This window comes from Labrus bergylta, chromosome 7, assembly GCF_963930695.1.
Source record: "Labrus bergylta chromosome 7, fLabBer1.1, whole genome shotgun sequence".
NCBI lineage: Eukaryota > Metazoa > Chordata > Actinopteri > Labriformes > Labridae > Labrus > Labrus bergylta.
The window spans coordinates 8021178-8040086 of record NC_089201.1 but is presented as its reverse complement, the minus strand read 5'-3'; the positions used below and the strand labels follow the sequence as shown (position 1 = coordinate 8040086).

General features: G+C 42.2%; 1 protein-coding gene across 9 annotated transcripts in view; it reads right to left on the bottom strand.

The window, feature by feature from the left end:
* Positions 1-4636, bottom strand: part of brsk2a (BR serine/threonine kinase 2a) — a 171254-nt gene extending 166618 nt beyond the window's left edge. For all 9 annotated transcript variants that reach the window (XM_065956660.1, XM_065956663.1, XM_065956665.1 and 6 more), the window contains exon 1: positions 4270-4636. In XM_065956660.1, the coding sequence (XP_065812732.1) occupies positions 4270-4363 (94 nt within the window). In that variant the 5' untranslated portion in view covers positions 4364-4636. The remainder of the gene's footprint in view (positions 1-4269) is intronic.
* Positions 4637-18909: the final 14273 nt, after the last annotated feature.

The window sequence follows — 18909 nt, the reverse complement described above, 5'->3', positions numbered from 1 at the left end:
ACGGGGCGCTACCAGCTGGGAGCAACTCGGCACAGCCATTGGGTCGAGGCTTTCTGACTTGAATCCCTGAAAAGGGCCCACTGAAACAGGGGGCCTATGATCGCAGCCTTTTAACTCTTCTTTCACTTGCCAACTGAAGGTCAAAGCTTTATACTTTTTCAAGGTAATCTTGAGAACGTAGTTGAGCTAGACACCTGTGTTTGAGCTCAACACGGGTATCAAGATTATTTTAACAGCACAGAAGCTGGGTCAGCGAGAGTTTGAGCACCTGCACCGCACACGTCTGCGCTCACAGATGCACTTAGTTTCTGTGGATTCGCCAAGTGGTTTTTCATTGACAGCATCGACTGAGCATTCCCTCCTCACTTGTCATTATCAGGAATATCATGTGCGGTGAAACAGTATGGATCTCTTTCAGCAGACAGGAAATCTTTTGGAGAGCCCATTGATCTGACTCAACCATCCCCTGCTCACCAGCTATCAATCAACGTCGCATTAACGGTTTAACATTAGCATGAAATGTGCCACATGGATCCCAGAACGGTCTGGTTAAATTGTGCATGCATGTGAATCTGTAAATGTATTACAAGATGGACAAATGAGGGCTTTTCTTTCACACTCTCCAACGCAGACACAACCAAAAATTGCAACAGTGAAACTCAGTAAGAGCTAAGAATTGACCAGCCTTTTGCTGAAATGGAAACAACAAAAACAGCAGGATGCTGGATTAAATGGCTCGTAAGCCCGTTGAACCCAGAACAAGAACTCTCCACCAGATAGACAGAAACAGAGCAAGCCTAACAGAGAAAGACAACGCAAGACACAACATCACAGGCAGCTTTTTGTCAGATGAACAGTCAATATGAAGCCCCTGAAGCACGCGTGATTTCGCTCTCTAAAATGTCAATCAAAAAATCATGGAGCCTACACATCAACCTCCACCTCTTAGCCTGTCAATATCGGAGTCGTGCCAAGAAAACAAGGACTTACTCTGGATTAGCATGGCAGTGTTTTCCAGACAATAGGCCTCTATCCCACAAATCAAAAGCCTCCAGGAACAAAGTAAAGGCAAAGCAGAGCACGGTTTTCCAATGCATTAGTGGAACAGAGCAATGATTTAGCCTGTCTTAAGTCACTGCACTGGCAAAACTACAAATCCACAATCTTTAGCCTTGTCAAACAAAGCCTTGCGAGTTAGACAACAAGACGGCTTCTCCTGCAAACCCACCTCTGATGGAGACATTTGAAGTAAGTTCTTCATCTTAATATCTAATATCTACCTCCTACAGGGTAACATAAGGGGCTAATTTAGTATTTGACGCTGTTTGGCAATTTCAAGCATTATGAGAAACTGATAACTCTCAGACCTTGACACATTCAACCAATGATACACAACACCTATACGAACCATCTCACAGGTACAACAGCCTAGTCAGGTTTCACCATTCAAGCACATAATTCCAAAAAAGGCCTCCATGCTTCGTTGGCTCTAGCCCCAATCAGTAACCAGCCATGCAGGTACTACATATCTATAGACCCCATCAGGCCCCAATGCTCACCTGACAAAGAAGGAACCCTACACATGATCTAAAGAAACAACAGATAAAGAGATACGACTAAAGGAAAGCAAGGCGATGGCATATCAAAGAAGAAAAGCCTGGTGTAACGTAAGAAAATTATAATCAATGGGAAAGAAATGCCTGCCACATGCATCAGAACTCCCTCTTTGTATTTTACAGTAAAGTGGGGCAGCTAAGTTGCTAAGCTAAAGCTGGCCAACCAATGCTACCTTTGGGCCACGTGAGTGCGTGAGTGAGAGCCGGAGAGACTTTGGCTGTGTAGGGGATTAGATCATGAAGCCAAACCAGAACCACTGTGGTGGCCATGTGTGTGACTGTTTGTGTGTATTTGTGTGTGTGACAGGACAAGGCCCTAATCACTTAATGAACATGGAACAGCACCACTCCTCAGAGCAGGACAGCCAGATCAACCAGAGGCCCGCTTTCTCCTTCTCTTATAATACCAGCCAATGGCAGCCTGGGAACGCTCACAGGGGACTGAGGCCACTGGACGGTCCCAGCTGCCACTCATGATTGGGCCCAGCTGATTGGGCACCAACAGTTGCCAAGTCAACCCATTTCCGTAGGGCCTGGGAAAGAGATCTGACAGATTAACGAATGGTTAATGGGCGAATGGGATATTATGCACTGTCATTAATCTAAAATAGGGTTGGCATGGAACAGCTACACAGACGCCAGTAAGCAAATGATTTTTCTAACACAGAACACACAAACAGATAATGTAATGCTCTGTTACTGCTGCATACTTGAAACATGCAAATATAATTGGGAAAAACCCAGCCTACAGTATCGAAATGAATAGATATTCAATTACAGAGTTCAATCTATGAGAAAATTGAAAGTCAAAATGGTTTGGAGGACAAAGCAGCAATATACATATGTCATTGTTTGCTCTGCCATTCCTTTGACATCCAAGGCTGTAAAAATAAATGTATCCAAATCCACCTCAACTCACATAAATACAGCCTGAGCTGTGGATGATCTCAGAGACACCATATCATTAAACGTCTGTGCCCAGCGGACCATAGAGCCAGCTCTATACTGCCATAAACAGCCATTAGACACTCCTGAGAGCTATCTGAAGGAAAGCTCCGTCTGCCTGTGAGTGATCCTCCTGAAAACAAACGTGACTAAATATGAGCAGAGAAGAAGAAAGGGAGTCTCGGCGAGGTGTTTTTAATATTGCATTCGTTATGAATCTGTCATGAGAGACTGGAACACTGCCTGCAACACTAATTTTTGTTTCAACATTGTTTGATCATACTTCAGTCATCACACCACAGATTAGAAGATACCTTGCATTTCAAGCAGAATAAACAGACTTTGGATTGCGACGCGTGTTCTTGAATTCTAAATAAATAGGGGATTGGAGCGAGTGCTTGTCTTGTACTGTCCAACAGTCAATGAAGGAGTAAAGACAAAAGCAAAGAGACAAACACCTTTCAGGACAACTGGGGACTCTCCAGGTGAATGAAGTGAATATTTCCAGAAAGCATACTGTCTGAGAGACACACACAAACATTTGCACGCACGCACGGCTGCTCAGCATGACCAGCTGGAGCGGGTAGAGGGAAGCAACGCCTTCATTGTAGCCGTTTTAGACAACAGATGGGAGGAAAATCTCTCAGCTGAGAGGAGAGAAAAAAGAGGAATAGTCTCTTAGCCTCTTTCTCTTTAAGGGTGGTGTTCTTGCAGAGCATGCTGCATCACTCCTGCCATCCATGCACTGGGGCTGTACTTCCTCTCACATGGCTCCACTGCTGGCTGAATGGAGTTGATCGCAAAGGATATACTCACAAAAAAAAAAAAAAACAGTCGTGGATACTGGGCAGAACTCACACATTAACAAGTCATGCTTAACATGCAAGTATCACCTAGAATAGCATGATATATTACAGCAGGCAGTCATCGGTTACTGCTCACATGTGCTATAGTAACTTTAACAAACTGCAATGTCATTGCTGGGCATACTGAGGTAAACCCATGTGCTCATTATTCAGGAATCCCAGTTACATCCTTTGGGTGTTTATGAATACAGATCAGTGTAGCTCTTATTTCCCAGCTTGTGGTGTAATCTGTCAAGGTGGGACCCTCAACCATCCATATCGGAGGAAACCCACGTATTGCAGTCAGTAGCCTGTAGGAGAAAAGCCTGCCTCCTTCCCTGCCTGCCTGCGGACTAAGAATAGATCAATGTATCAGGCAAATCGGGATTAACGGCGCTGTGCTCCAATCACAGGACACACACACACACACACACACACACACACACACACTCACACTCACACACAAACAGCACAGTCAGGACACAAAAAAAAAAGTTAATTTTCAAAGCCCATCACACTGTCTTGGTTTTTGCTGTTTGATGGTTTCCACGTTGCTCTGCTCCTGATACACACACCCAGTCCAACGCCAACGCACAACCAGCAAACCAATGTAAAGCACCTATAATTCCCCTTCGTCCCACTGTGTTAGCAAAGATTAGGCTGTGTCAGCTCGCCAAATAAATTGTCTCACAACCACCCAAAAAAAACCAAAAAAAAACCCCACAAGGCTCGGCAGGTGTTTGTAAGTAAGCGGTTAGTTATTTAGCACCTGCAGACACCCAGCCGGTCAAGTATCAAAATCGCTGTGTAAAAGAAATAGTGCAATTACAGAAGGATGCAGAGAGCAAGCTGTCCCAACTAACCTGTCTGTCCTTTGCCCAGCGTCTTCTCCAAACGGTAAGGTCCCACGTAATTGGCATGTTGGGCACCACTGTTGTCTTTACCGGACGATGACATGTCGAATCACTGTGAATGTTAAGACACTTTCTACAATAAAGCGCAGACAAATAAACACTCCTCGCTGGAGGTCCAAGCCGCTGTCGTCTTTTCTCCTTTAACTCCACAGCTTCTTCTTCTTCTTCTTCTTCTTCTTCTTCTGTCTCTCACTGTCGCTTTCTGGCTCTTTTCCCTTCCTCACTCGCTGTTTGAGGAGGTGAGGCTCGCTCTTTCTCTCCTCTTTTTCTCCTATCGCTGCAGACGAGCCGCAAGTGCCTTGAATATCATGGTTGGTGGAAGCTGTGTTACCGCTGTGCGTCCGTGGGAGGTGCTGCGGAGCCGTCATGGACGAATGACAGCGGAGTCATCCAACCAGTGAGGCGAAAGCCCTCGAAACCCCCGCCCCGTTTCTTGTTGCTGGAGCATCTTTGCGTTTTTTTTTTTCAGAAAAAAAAAAAAGCTACAGTTTTTCAAACCACATACACTCAACTGTAACATTGTTAAATTTAGCTAAACGCTGTAGGATGACACAGCTGACTGGAACTGGAACTTTCTGAGGGAAAAAGAAAAACAATTAAGATTTTTGAAACTTTAAATGATTTTTGCTAAATGTTTTCACAATTTTAAGCTCTGTCAAAGAGCCCCTGTAGGCAGTTTGTAAGACCATTACAAAAGTTATAGTCTTTGAACTGTGGATGATGATTTTTTTTTTTCACAAACAAATTAAATAACTTTGTTAGGCGTAGATGTGGAATTCTTCATAAAATCATCCACCCATAAAATCTTGAATCTGTAAAATATAGTCTCTTTTCTAAAACATGTCTCCTACAACACTGAAAAGTATTTTCTCAACATATGTGCACCTGCAGTCTGTATGCATGTCAAATGTCCAAGTAAAGAAACAAAAAGACTAACACATGACCATAGCCATAATATCCAAAGTGAAACACTCATTTGAGGGAATTTGTGGGAATTTTAATATAGATAGAATAATCCTCCAAAAACAATTGATTTAAACATGGGTCCCCTTTCCTTCTGGTGCAAATTAGAAATGTAAATCAATGAAATTACCAAGACACATCCATCCATTGAACCTCAGGCTTTCAGGGACCCATGTTTTTATCAAGCACTGAGGCATTTGTCCACTCTGGTCATCTGGTAAATCCAATATCGGGGTCAACCAAGACCCAACTACACTCTCCTATTGAAGCTTTACCAACATCACTCAGAGAACCATTTCTCCCCAAAAAGGGTTACAACATTCATAAAAAAAAGTCTACTGATTTAATGTAAAGAGGGGCTTTTATATTCAAGCGGAGAATTGTACCAGAGGGTTTGCTTTCCCCTTGCTCATCTTTCATACCTTCTCTTCCTCACACACACACACACACACACACATGCACACACACACACACACGCACTACAAGCCCAACTGCACAAGGATTGTGTGTGCGTGTGTGTGTTTGTGTGTCTAAGGCAGGGGGAGAGTGTGTTGGCCCTTTGATTCATTTCACACCCCACTGGTCTGAGACCTGTGACTGTGGCTCTGGCCTCTGTCTGTTCCTCACACCCTGGGAGAGTACAGGTGTCAGGGGACACATGCAGCAGAAACACACACAGATATTCATGCACACACACACAAACACACGCCAGAACCACTCTGTGACCTCTAAATATTTTTTAACAGAATACAAGGTTGAGGGGGCTGCTGAAATATTAAGCAGCAGGATTGCATCAACACCACACCGTTGGCTACTTCAAAGCTGAATTCTAGAAAGCTTCCCTGGCTCTCCTCTAAATAATACAAACTCTACTGAACTATGATCACTGCATTTCAATAAAGTATTACAGGGGAAATTATATTGATGTGGTGCATGTTTTCATTTCATTCATGCTCCCTCTGCTCAAAGGACAAACAATGGCAAAAAAGAATGTAAGCCTGCAGTGTAATAAACATCAACCATTTTGTACAAGCCAAATGAGTAATACAAATTCTATTTATGGTATGAATACTGCTTTACATTGGATACATTTACCTAAACAAATATTTTAATCTTTAAAACAGCAGTGTAAGAGAAGAAATGTTCCGCAATTTCCTCAATTCTCATTCATGTAGCAAAGTTTACAAACTGCTCATGGCCCAGTTTGTTGCCTTTGAGGTCTGTGTTGAGCATGTGTGCCCTTTCCCCTGATGCCCTTCATCACACTGGGAGCTGGACTTGTGCATGGGGAAGGTGTAACCCAAAGTGTCACCCACGTGACCACACGGTGCCAGGTGGACCGTGCATGTGATGTCAGCGCCAGGTGCCAGGTGGGCTTCATCTCAATAATGCATCATGCCCAGCCTTGGCACAGGCAAGCACACCACTTTGAAGTGTTCCAGAAACATCTGTAGCTTGAGTTTTAATCACCTTGCCTGTACCTCCCTGCGTCCCATCAATCCTTCTGCACTCCTCCACAGCTCCACATCCCTCTCTTCATCTTCCCCGCGAGGAAATTAATGAGAAGTTTTTTGTTTGAGCTTGTGTGGTAGTGTGGGCATGTGAACATGTGTTTATGTGCAAATTTACAGAGCCACAGTGCTGCAAAATTCAATCAACAAGATAAACAAAGTTTTGAACAGTTCCTTGTCTTTTGAATGTCTTTGAATTTCAAGGCAAGAATTATAAGAGTCCTGTTGGAGACCCAAATTGACTGTTTGCTTAATTGCAATGGCTGCAACCACAGGCTCCGACAATAAACAGGATGTGCATACTAATAGTCTCTTCCCAACAAAGTGATAAACAATGTAATACAGCCATATTATTGTGTACACTGCCAGATCTCTTTGATAGAAAGGAGAATGTATTTGCAAAAGTAGACATGTGTTGCTAGATTACGTGTGCCAGAGGGGAAGAGAAACAGAGGGAGAGATAGAGACAGAAAAGTGGAACAGATTTGATGTACGGCTAAAGTCCAATAACCTTGGACGTGAGAGGGCGCACAAATGGCATAATATCGCCGCCATGCTGCTGTATAATGAATAGCTTCATAGCAGAGTCTGGCCAGTTCAACAGGCAGACGTAAGCACATTAAATGATGCTGTTTCTGTGCATAAACTACCAGCAATACATTGTTTCCAACTGTTATGCACACCAACACATACACATGAACCCCCAGCCCTTCAGGGTCGTACAAACTGGTTATTGCCAGCGAGCAGCGGGCTGGAAGCTGTTGGCTGTTGCCGGATTGGCCGGCTTGGCATGCTTGATTAATTAGCGTGTCATCCACATACAGAGTAGACCATTAGTGTTCATCTGCAGACATTTAGAAAGCTGGAGAGGAGAGGAATGAATGAAAGGGTAATTTTGGGATGTCCAGACCTCTGCTTGACACATATTAGAGTCATCTGTTTGGCTCTTTGTACTGGAGTGCAGAACACAAACTAATGAAGGAGAATGAGGCGTAGCAAAAGTAAAAGAAAAACACGGCGTCAGTGGCAGAAAAAGAGGCAGCAAATGAAAGAAAGTTGTGGGAATTTGTGTATATTTTTCTCTAGTGATGCTGTGTCTCATGATATCGATAGCTCATCCTCCCACAGCAGACATAAAGGTCTTAGGGTCAATAAGGGCGCACCCAAGGGAAACAATGGGACAGGTTGTTCCTTCCACAGTAACATATAGATCTCTGAAAGAGGCACGTGGTAAATGACATGGCTCTTATTTCCATACCTCACGTGTAGGTGTATGAGCATGCAAGTGTAAGAGAAAGAACGTTTTCCTGAAAAGCTATTCTCAAGGAAATAAAGACAAATTATAAAAAGAGAGGGTAACAAAATCCATACACTAAACAGTCAAAAAGGTGTCTTATAGTCACATGTTTCTGGGATACAAATCTCATAATGATCCAGACACTAAAGGACACTTGTGCACGTCTCAGAGTCTGAATGAGCATTATGTAGTGTGGGGGCACTTGAGACTCAGCAACTTCTCTATGCAAATGATGAGTGAGAATAAACACACACAACACTTGTTCACACACACATATGTTCCACCAGGCAGCAGCATGTTGATGTACTATGATCAGTGGTCGGCTGGAGTTCGTTTCAAATGTCAAAACACTGCGCTGCTTGTATGCTGACATGCCTTTGAGTGAGGCTGTGAGGAGTAGACTTACCAGAGGGAATAAACCTCTCCCTTACGCACAAACACACACACAAACACACACAAACACACACAAACACACACACAAATACATAAGACCACTGCTGCAGCTCCACTGCCCCCTGCTGGTTAGGAAATGCACATTTTTCACTTCTGAAGCCTCCGACATTCCCCCACGGGGAGACCGTTAAAGCTTCAGTAAAAGGATATGGAATCACTGATTACTCTTTTTGCAGTTATGAAAATTCACTTTTTTAATTCAAGTGTTGCCTGACAATAAACACACAAAGCAACAAAGACCATGTCTTAGATTTTCTGACATTGCACCAAGTGTTGCTCATCTCCCCTCTCTCTACTGACATCATGAAATCACATCCACAGTCGTCTGACCCAGTTTACTTCTGTTTCTTCATTCTGCTGCTGCAGCAACCTCTGTTTACAGCAACATCATCTCTCTTATTTGAGTTTATGGACAGAAAATGGAACCCTGTTGAAGAATCCACTTCAGCAAGCCCATTAATGGCGTTTATTCTTTTTTAGAATAAAGCACTCAGTGTAGATAGAGCTGGAGAGAGGATTTAAAACATTTTAGTTTTCATCCACATATGCTTTCATATAGGTACCTGAACATACACAATCACACACGCACGGACACTCACACACACACACACACACACACACACACACAAAGCAAGTCATTCCCCTTTAATCATTGCTTTTTGCCCATCCAAAGAACATAATTGTAGTTTAAGAGACAAACTGTTAGTGATCATGTAGAGGGCTTGGCTGTGGCGTTGGATAATTAGGCTGGCTGCATGCGCCTCACTAATCACAGGGACATTTAGTGACAGCGTGGGGTGAAGGACTAAAACAACTACATTTAGTCGTAATAAATTCACTAATCACTCAATCAGCACGCACAATCCCTGTTGTCTCCCTAGCTCATTATCAGTTTAGATTAAAGAAACACAACACACAGTACGAGAATAGCCTCTCTTGGGATAACTCCAGGCTTCAGTGGATTATGGTGGCCACGTTTTTTGGGGCTATATCTGTATTTTGAGAACCGATCATCCCAAAGTTTCTATCGTGTTTGTGTGAATTAGTGAATAAAAAAGGACAAATTGTGATTCTCTTTGCACTCTATTGCATTCCACTCTATTTACAATACACTAGTCAGGCAACAGTGCCCCATTGGTCATTTATATTTCCAGGCTGGTTGTTACTGTACACATATCTGCAGGTACATACTTATTTTCAATTAAAAGTATGCATTTCTTCATACTTTTCCCATTTAATCCATTAAACCTATAACTGACCTTCTTTTGAACCTACTTTGAACCCTGTTTCATGTATGTTGTAGATTCCTCACCTGACAAAAGGGGGAAAAAATGGCAATTTTTAAAAGCATGGATAATTTGCCAATACCCATTTAGGCACTGTTAGGAGCAGTGGCTTCTGGAGCTGGCTACACAGGTGACCTTTTCTTGTTCTACACTAGCTGAGTACCCTTGAAAATGACTCACATGCACACACAAAAGCAAGCTTTGCTCTCTGGCCAATTTGAAATCTGCCTCTGGCAAAGTCATCCGCTTCAGCCTTTCGAACCCGGCTCTGTGTGCAAGGTACATGATTTAATGGACTTGGAAGAAAAACACATTGTACATCATGTTTCATGTACACTAAAGCACAAGGTGCCTTGCCCTTTTTTACTCAACCTAAATTGCTGTTATGCCAAGAAAAACAAAGTAATTTATAGTTTAAGCATCCTTTTTTTAAAACATTCAAGAATAAACATTTCCATCACTATAAGGCAGGTGATGAGGGAGTTACCTCAGAGGATATAAAGAAATCTGTCTTTGGGCTTTTAAACCTGACTTGTAATTGCTGAAAGGATAATCAAGACAAAATTAAATTGAAAGAGGAGAGAAAATAAAGGCTGATTGATTGAAGCCAGCAAGGAGGAAGTTTGCCTCTCTGAGATCAGTGGTTGTAGCTATGCTGGTTATCCCTGGACCCTGCTCATAACTGAAGGTGACCAATCTTTTGCATCTAAAGCCCCCAGACTGCGTAACTCTAAACTTTATTTTAAAAGAAAGCCTTTAGGAATTTTTACATGATCTGCTAATTGTATCCACCTCTAAACCTGTGTTTTTTATCAGTCATTCTTCTGTGTTGTTTTTAGCTTTTTTACTTTCAGTATTTTTGTGAAGCACTTTTAAACCTTGTTAAGAAATGTGCTATATAAATTAAGCGTATTGTTACTCCTAATGTATGGGCCATAACTTATGTTAAAGGAGTGCAGACTGTCTATTTAGCTCTGTTTATGCAGTTTACTCATCAACATAAAGATACATAAGAAACCTTTTGTCCGGGATTCAGCTGGACAGACATGAAAATGGACAGTCATTTTGGACATCAGTATTTCATGTGCTGAGTCAGCATGTACTGCCTGTGTTTTGTTTTTTTATTCACATGATTATGGACATGTTTTCCAAATATGTCTGCACATCAGTGTCTTGAAAGTGTGCTTGTACAATTTCAATTTACTGATAAATCACCTTCAAGGCCAAGATCATATCTCCTCTTGCTTTTTTGATGAAGCAGTAAAACTTATTAGGAGAGAAAAGATTCCCATACCCTTCCCCTGATTGTTTCTGTGGTCTTTAATAGCCTGCAGGTCGGCTGCAGAGTTCAAGTGCTCCACGGCTCTACAGAGAACACTAAACCTTCATTAATCATAGGTTAACAGAGGTCTCTTATAGATGACTGATGGCTTCTGGATGTCTGCTATTGTGCTGTTGAGCTGAACAAAATGAAGATTTTTGTAGATGTACTGACAGTCATAGCCGAGTGCCTTTTGAACACCTTTAAGGGGGCCATAGGGAAGACTTTGACTGTATTTGCATCTACACAAACTTCAAAGGTCACATATTATACAAAATACACTTTACCATGTTTTTCTAACACTAATATGTGTCCCTAGCTAGTTACCCAATTATGAGAGAAGCTTATCCTCTCAATCTCGGTCTCCACTTTTCAGAAAACGTGTGCTCAAACGACACAGGAGATTTTACCTTCATGACGTCACAAAGTAGTCGTAGTAACCCCTCCCCCAGGTGGTGACACTCCCAAAGCTAGGTGTTCGGCCTTCTCACCGTAAACAATGGGGCATGGAGCAAGAAAGCTGGAGCCACCCAAGTCCTTCCAGAGAGGGGGCGTGGTCAGATGAATCTCACTAACATTTAAAGGTACAGACACAGAAACAGCCTGTTCTGAGCAGGGCTGAAATAGAGGGGTTTATAGGCATGATAAAATACAGGATCAGAGTGGATTTAGAACAAGAAACTTCACAGACATGTTATGGGGATCTCTGAGACTTACTTAAACTTGTTGACGAGGAGGATAATATGTGACTTTAAGATATACCATTTACAAGAAGGAAGAGCTTAAAACATATAATGATAAAAGTTTCTTACATAATATCAATATCAAAGAGATTTCACAAATTACAAATCATCATTATGTTGAAGCAACAGCTTCAACGTCATATAGTAGGAACTTACATTGGCTTTTGTCTTTGTCTCAGAGGGAGGGATGGCAAAGGGCTGCAGGTGGAGAAAGGAGGTAGGGGTGTAGCAAGATGGATGGAGAATTGGAAGGAGGCGACAGACGTGGGCGATGCAGGGGTGGCTCGGGCTGTTGGAGGACGAGCTACAGTGGCAGATGCATTATCAGTGACATCTTCATCCCCGCTGATGCTGGACTCTCTCTCTGACACACACGCACACAAACACACACGTGTGCCAAGTTGATTGAAGCCAGTGGTTTGGCCCCACACCAGGCACAGGGGGTAATGACTGTCACCCCTTTTTCCCCCATCAGCCCCCTCCCTGCTTTAATCAGCACATACACATTTCGTCACACATATACACAAATTGTATAAAGATGCTATTTTCTCAGTCCTCTCTCCTGCTTGCTGAAATGTCAGGCTGGCGGGGGGTTGTGTGGGGTTCCTCCGGAGAGCAATAAAAGCTGATTGGAGTTAAAACAGTTGGTCAGGCCTCTCCGCCCCAGCATCTGTTGGATTACAGTCCGCCAACCTGTCATCTGTGAAATGAAGGCTGGTATGGGAGGAGAGGGGAAAGGCCACAGGAGGGGATGGAGGGACAGACTGCACAGGAGATAGACAGAGAGACAGTGTGAGACAGGGGAAAAAATGGCAGGGAAAGAGTTATTGTGTAAATGAATTTTAAGTATGGAAAAAGATGAACATATTGTCCACAAAATGTGACTAAAAAGACAAGAGGATCAAGAAGAACACCAGCGATGTGTGGAGGGGTCAGATGGAGAGAAGGATGGACACACCTGACCTTTTGATGTATCATTTCATCTCTTCGTCCTCATGTATCACTGCCTCTGAGAGCGGAGGTGGAAGAGCAATCCCTTTGACCCCCTTCCAGCCCCTTCCCCCCAGCCTGATTCTCCTTTTTCCTTCTCTCCCCGTCACCCACTGCTGATCCCACCCAACCCACCTCCTCCACCTGCTATGTCAGTCCCCCTGAGGGAATCATTTTCACTCTAACAACTTCAATTAACCTTACCCCTTCTTGCACGCACACACACACACGCACACACACGCACTCGTTCACACACATCCCGTGTAGAACATGCCTGCGCACACACACCTCCCCTCCCAGTATCAATCACAGGTGTTAAGGTCACTGGACTGGGAGACAGAAGCTCCCCCAGTGACATGTAAAAGAATGTGAGGCAAACTGCCACAGCCTACAAACCAGTGTATACACACTGTCCTTAAACAAATAGCAGCGGCACTGTCATAAATCCTCCGAAATAATTAGACCAGGGACAGCCAAAGGAAATGTATTTAATTTCATGCTCGAAGAAATGGTAAATGTGTGCTTCATTTTCTGGTCCAGGATTAACTTTTTGAAGGTCAGGAGTTGAGACACTTCAAGGTTGGAGGAAAACATCCACATTCAAGGGAAATAAGGTGAAATAAAGATCATATACACACACTCTGAGTTTCTCTGTGCCAATTTCCAGATTTACAACCCGGATCCTTTTGACATTGAAACTGAAAGAATTAATCTAAGTCTGCTGTGCCGGAATCTCAACAAGCCAACATGAAATATGCAAAGTCTAATGGGTGAATGACTTTGATACAGGAGTTGGATCATTGTTTCTGAAGCCAGTTGGGGGGGGCTAATCTGATGCGCCCACACACACAATTTGGCGACTTTCGGTGTGTAAAGCGGCTCTGGATTTGAAAGATTGGTGTGCTTCCCGGTTGCACAGCAGTAAACAGCTTCCAGGGGTCTTTGGTCTGCCTTTTAAAAAGTAGCCTCTGCTTATGTGCATGTATGCACATCGAGTGTGCACATACGTGTGTGTTTTTACATGCATGTGAATGCATGTGTGCAAAGACAGGGAGGAGGGGGAGGTTAAATCTACGCAGCTGTTCTTGAAATCAGACTTGGCGAGTGTTTTTGATGCCTGCAGGCGGGAAAATCATATCTACCCTTCCACTCGTTTTCATCATCATTTAGCTGCTCTAAAACAATGCCAGGCAGCCAAGTCCAAAAACTAACAGGAGCCAAAAAATTGAATGTTTTAATATGCTGTAATGGTGGTACAAGGGGTGTCTTCAACCATTATAACACAGTCGGAGCGTAATGGTGCACCATATTGATTCAAAACCTCTTTTTATTCAGCTGGTTTGTTGCGCTCATGCTCATATTTTCAATAATAACTCGGAGACTGCACAGATGAGAACACAGCCTGTCTGATCATGAGTTCAATTAACACCTGATCAAGGACCAGAAGACTGGGACTGATTCCACATCTGATTATAATGATTTGCCCTTATGAAGGGATTAAGACTGCAGGCAAAAGACAAAGTACACTCAATTAAATGTACTTGTATAACAAGCGTATATATATGCACAGACACACAACCTTTAATTCTGCACTGAATCACTCCCAATAACTCTACGACTGCTACATCCTCTCCCTGCACCCCGCAGAGCTCTCCCTGGGCTTATCAGGGCATAATTGTTGCTGATTGGTGTATTATTGCTCTGGTTAATCTGCCTGTGGGTGGCTAATAAAGGAGCTCCATCAGGGATGTTATCAATTGGAGACAGAAGGTGTGCGTGGAGCGAAACTGGAAGGCAGAAAAAGGAAGCGGAGGAAGGGAGTTTAAGGGAAGGGAAGGGGACTTAAGATATGAAGGAGAGGAAGGTGACTGCAGGATGAAAGGGAAGAAGAAAAAGAGTGTTTGATTCATGTTGAAAGACAAGGAAGGGTAAATTAACAAGGGGGGGAAAGTAACAGAAAACAGACAGGATTGTGGGTTTAAATGTTTTTGTACCAGGATGTGTCTGAGGTGCAAAGAGGGAGCATCAGTAGGCTGGATGTTGTTCTGACAGTGAGAGTGATCTTGTTCCCAACAGAATCCTTTTTATGATTGATGTGGCCTTGTTCCTCGGCCTTAGTTCTATTTCCAAACAGGAGACGGAGGAGGAGGAAGCTGTGGCAGGGTGATTAGATTCCCCTCTAATACACAGCAGGCTGAGACACGTACGATATCACCCACAGCAGACCCACCTCGGTCCCAATGCCCCGCGCAATAACAGCATGTTGGCAAACTGACCCTGTAGTGTGAGAGGGGGAAGCAACATGACAAACTAGTGTTTCTGTATTCCACTGGGGGGGGGGGGGGGGGGGGGGGGGGGGGAGCTGCGATTACACTGGCACCCACTCCAGAGATTTTAGAAGGAGGAGGTAGATGATGGAGACAAAGGCGGGTAATTCGGCGGCAAGGACAAGAAGAAGTTACTCAGAGTCGAGGAAAGTTTAGGAAACGTCGCTGCAGGCAAAGTGAGGACATTTAACAACTGGAGATGAAGTATGATTTCACACACGTCTAATAAAACTTCACCCTTCTCCAACAGACTATTACACTGCCAAAGTCAAACACAGAAGCACCTAAACACAATTAAGGTTTTTCATTAGATTTCAGGCTGGGGCCTTTGTGATAAATGTTGCCTAAAGCAAAGAGCCAGGACTACCATAGAGGAGAAATGGACTGAGGTTGGGATCAACATCCTCATTATATTGTCAGGTAAGTAGTAATACTGATCTACAATACTTAATCTACCCTTAAACGATAAAGTAAGTCTTAGTTACCCAACTTTTCTTCTTTGACAGCAACAGATGTCATTGATTTATTCAACACTGCAGTTTAAATCTAATAAATATTATACAGCCTTAAAAACAACTTGAATTTCAATTGATTTCAGCGTTATAAATAAAGAACAAGATCAATGTATTTCTGATGTGCTGTGAACAAGGCTTCAACTGGATGAAATATTTGGTGAGACAGATGTAGTGAGCTTAGCACTGACTGCAGAATAATAAACAGACCACTGAATGCTGACAACTATCAGGTAATGCTTCATATTTTCCATGTTAGAAACTACTGCTCACATTTAAATTCAACTCCATGATATGGGTGAGGAAGCGAGTCTGGAGGTTGTGCCTCTGCCTTTATGACAGCGCCACCTGCTGTAGAGTTGTTTGTACTGAGCCAAAACGTTATCAGATGATAGGTAATTCAACTCAACCAATAAGAAAATTTAAGCAGCTGAGTATTGTAAGAAAAAAGGTACACACAAGACAGTACAATAGTACACTTTTATTCTGAATCCATGTTTGCTGTGGTCTGATCTACGGGAATTCAGAAACCAGGAATTTACAATAGCAATTTCTGAATTTCTTGTAGTAATCAATTTTTGTATTCTACTCTAGTTTCCTATAGTTCTCATCGATCTGATCCCTGACCAGCCACACAGTCAGTCATCTCATATGCTTTGTATTATGTAATTGCAGGATACATTCAAATGGTTTGATATGTGGCACCTTTGCTTTCAGCTCATCACTCCTTAAGGATGCACATGGGTCAGCCTGAACTCGAATTAGGGATGGGCAGTTATAATTTTCAGGTGATGTCACAGGGGCGATGGAGGTTGATTTTAAACTGCTCCATGAACAGACATACAAGTGTGTACAGTATAAGAAATATTCCAGGTGAAGGGTGCTGAGGACAGGAGAGAAAAAGAGTGATAAGCACTGTGATGCCTTGCCTATCAAGTTAAGTCAAGTCATCAAACTGCACAAGGTGAATCGGACATGTGCTGTGAGTGTTTGTGTCATGTCAAGAAAAGCAGGCTCCTGAATAGTAACACCATATGGTCATGTCACAAAGACTTTTTTCCATTTTTCACACATCAAGAAAACAGGCTACGCATCACTTAAGTGTATGTATTAGTTGAATGTGACTCAATATTAGCTTAATTAAAAGTAAAATAAAGGATTTTGGGATATTATTTATTTTATAAATATACTTTATAGGGTCAAGAATTTCATCAATTACTTCACTTTGACTTCATCAGAGAATATATACAGAAGGTATAATTTCAGCTGTCAAATTTCAACCTTATAAAATAAAACATGTGCTACACCAGTAAAATCTCAGTTATCAGTCACCTGTGGCTTTAATCTGATCTGCCATTGAGACACACTAAATCACAAATCAAACTGGGCACAGAATCTGGGCGCTGCTCCTGTAGCAGCAGGTGACTGTCTTGTGCATGTCTTTGTGAGTTTTGGAGAAGTTTTTTTAAGCAAGCTGCAGCTTAGACATCTCACAGTCTCCTCGACAGCCTCTTTTTGGAGAGTTTGAGCCCTCAGGCAGGAGATACAGATTACTAAAAGCAAAGTCCAACAGGTTGAAAAAAGATTTGATAACTGAGGCCATTGAACAACAGAACTCCAATGATGACCCTGATATCTGATGAGTTTTATTTTGTTTAAATTATGGTTTTATGGACGTGTTTATACATTCTCAATTGTTGTTACCTGATGAACTCTAGTATTTATGTATTTACTGTTTTTCATGATGTTTGTTGTTCATATTGCCTGAGTCTATCTGCCTTTGTTTCAGTTTATTGTTTCATCTGTCTGCAAACCAAATTTCCCCGAGGGGAAAATAAAGTTGAGGTTAAACATTTTTAAAACAGAATCCTGTATATGGAAGTTTCATCTATTAGTTAAGATGTATAGCTTTTTTTAATATGAAATGAATTATTGTGTCCCCATTTCAAACTACATTTGGAAATTGAGTTCTAGACCTGCTCTTAATTAAGGACATGTAGAGTATTTGTATGATTCAGGTGTTAACATGCATGGACTTTCTTCTCAATGGATTTAAAATCCAAATTCAGAAGAGCTCTCGCCAAGCTATGATTTCAAGTGAACATGTGATTACCAAAATGTTTACTGCCAATATTTTATTTACTGAAACATCATATAGCCTATTTCATTTTTTTTTCTTCAAATGGTTGATGACTGGAACATTTGAAATGTCATACAGCTTCAACTTCTTCCCTGAACAGGTGTTATCAAAAGCTTCTGTAAATATCAGCCCGAAATACCTAGAACCAGACCGGCTGCGAGCACGACTTTTATCCAAAAACAATGAACCTGTAAAAAATGTTATGTTGTAACTTGTATGAAATTCTTAAGTCTTTTGTCGTTTTAATCAGTGTTATCTGACTTAGAAAAATTCCTCAGAAAAGTTAAACAAATGGAGGATTGAGTAATAAGGCTCTGTACTGTAACACATTATAATAGACAGGAGGGGGCGCTAAAATGCAGTTGGTCTGAAAGAATGATGCCATAATAAACCAATCTTACAGTCAGGTAGCACATGGCCCTTATAGTGACCACTTGTCTAAAACTGAGAAAGTGTTATAGTGTTATATCAACAGCCAAACCTAGGACAAATATCCTACATTTAAAAACACATTACTGATCCCCAACGAAGCAGACAGTGGACTCCTTAAGAACACAATGTTCAAGCTGCATCTCTTTTGAGTCATGCAAGACTCATAAAGGCCGACAAGGAAATCCCCACAACACGTAGACTACATTATTACACTATTTCATCATATGTTACATTCTGCGAGCTGTAGCCTAACATCTAAATGTTCTATAAAATGTTTGTAATAAGAATTATTCAGGCAATTAGCCATAACGAGTCAAATGCGAAAAAGACATGAAATCTGGCTGCTGAGAACTTCTAATAATCTTTTCCACCTCCCTATAATAACTACATCTTAGCTGAGTGACACACAGTCGGTGGACTTGTTGTCCTGGTGTTAAGTGATTAAACATGGCAGCGTAGAAAGAGCATGTGTCGCCTCCAGTCTTTTGGTTCTTCCACAAACAGGACCTAAAAAATACTTTATTGTGAATTATTTCAAAAATAATGATAGGCCTTGTCTCACTGTTCAGTCTTCACTGCCGCATCCTGGTCGGGACGTGACATGCAGCACGCGC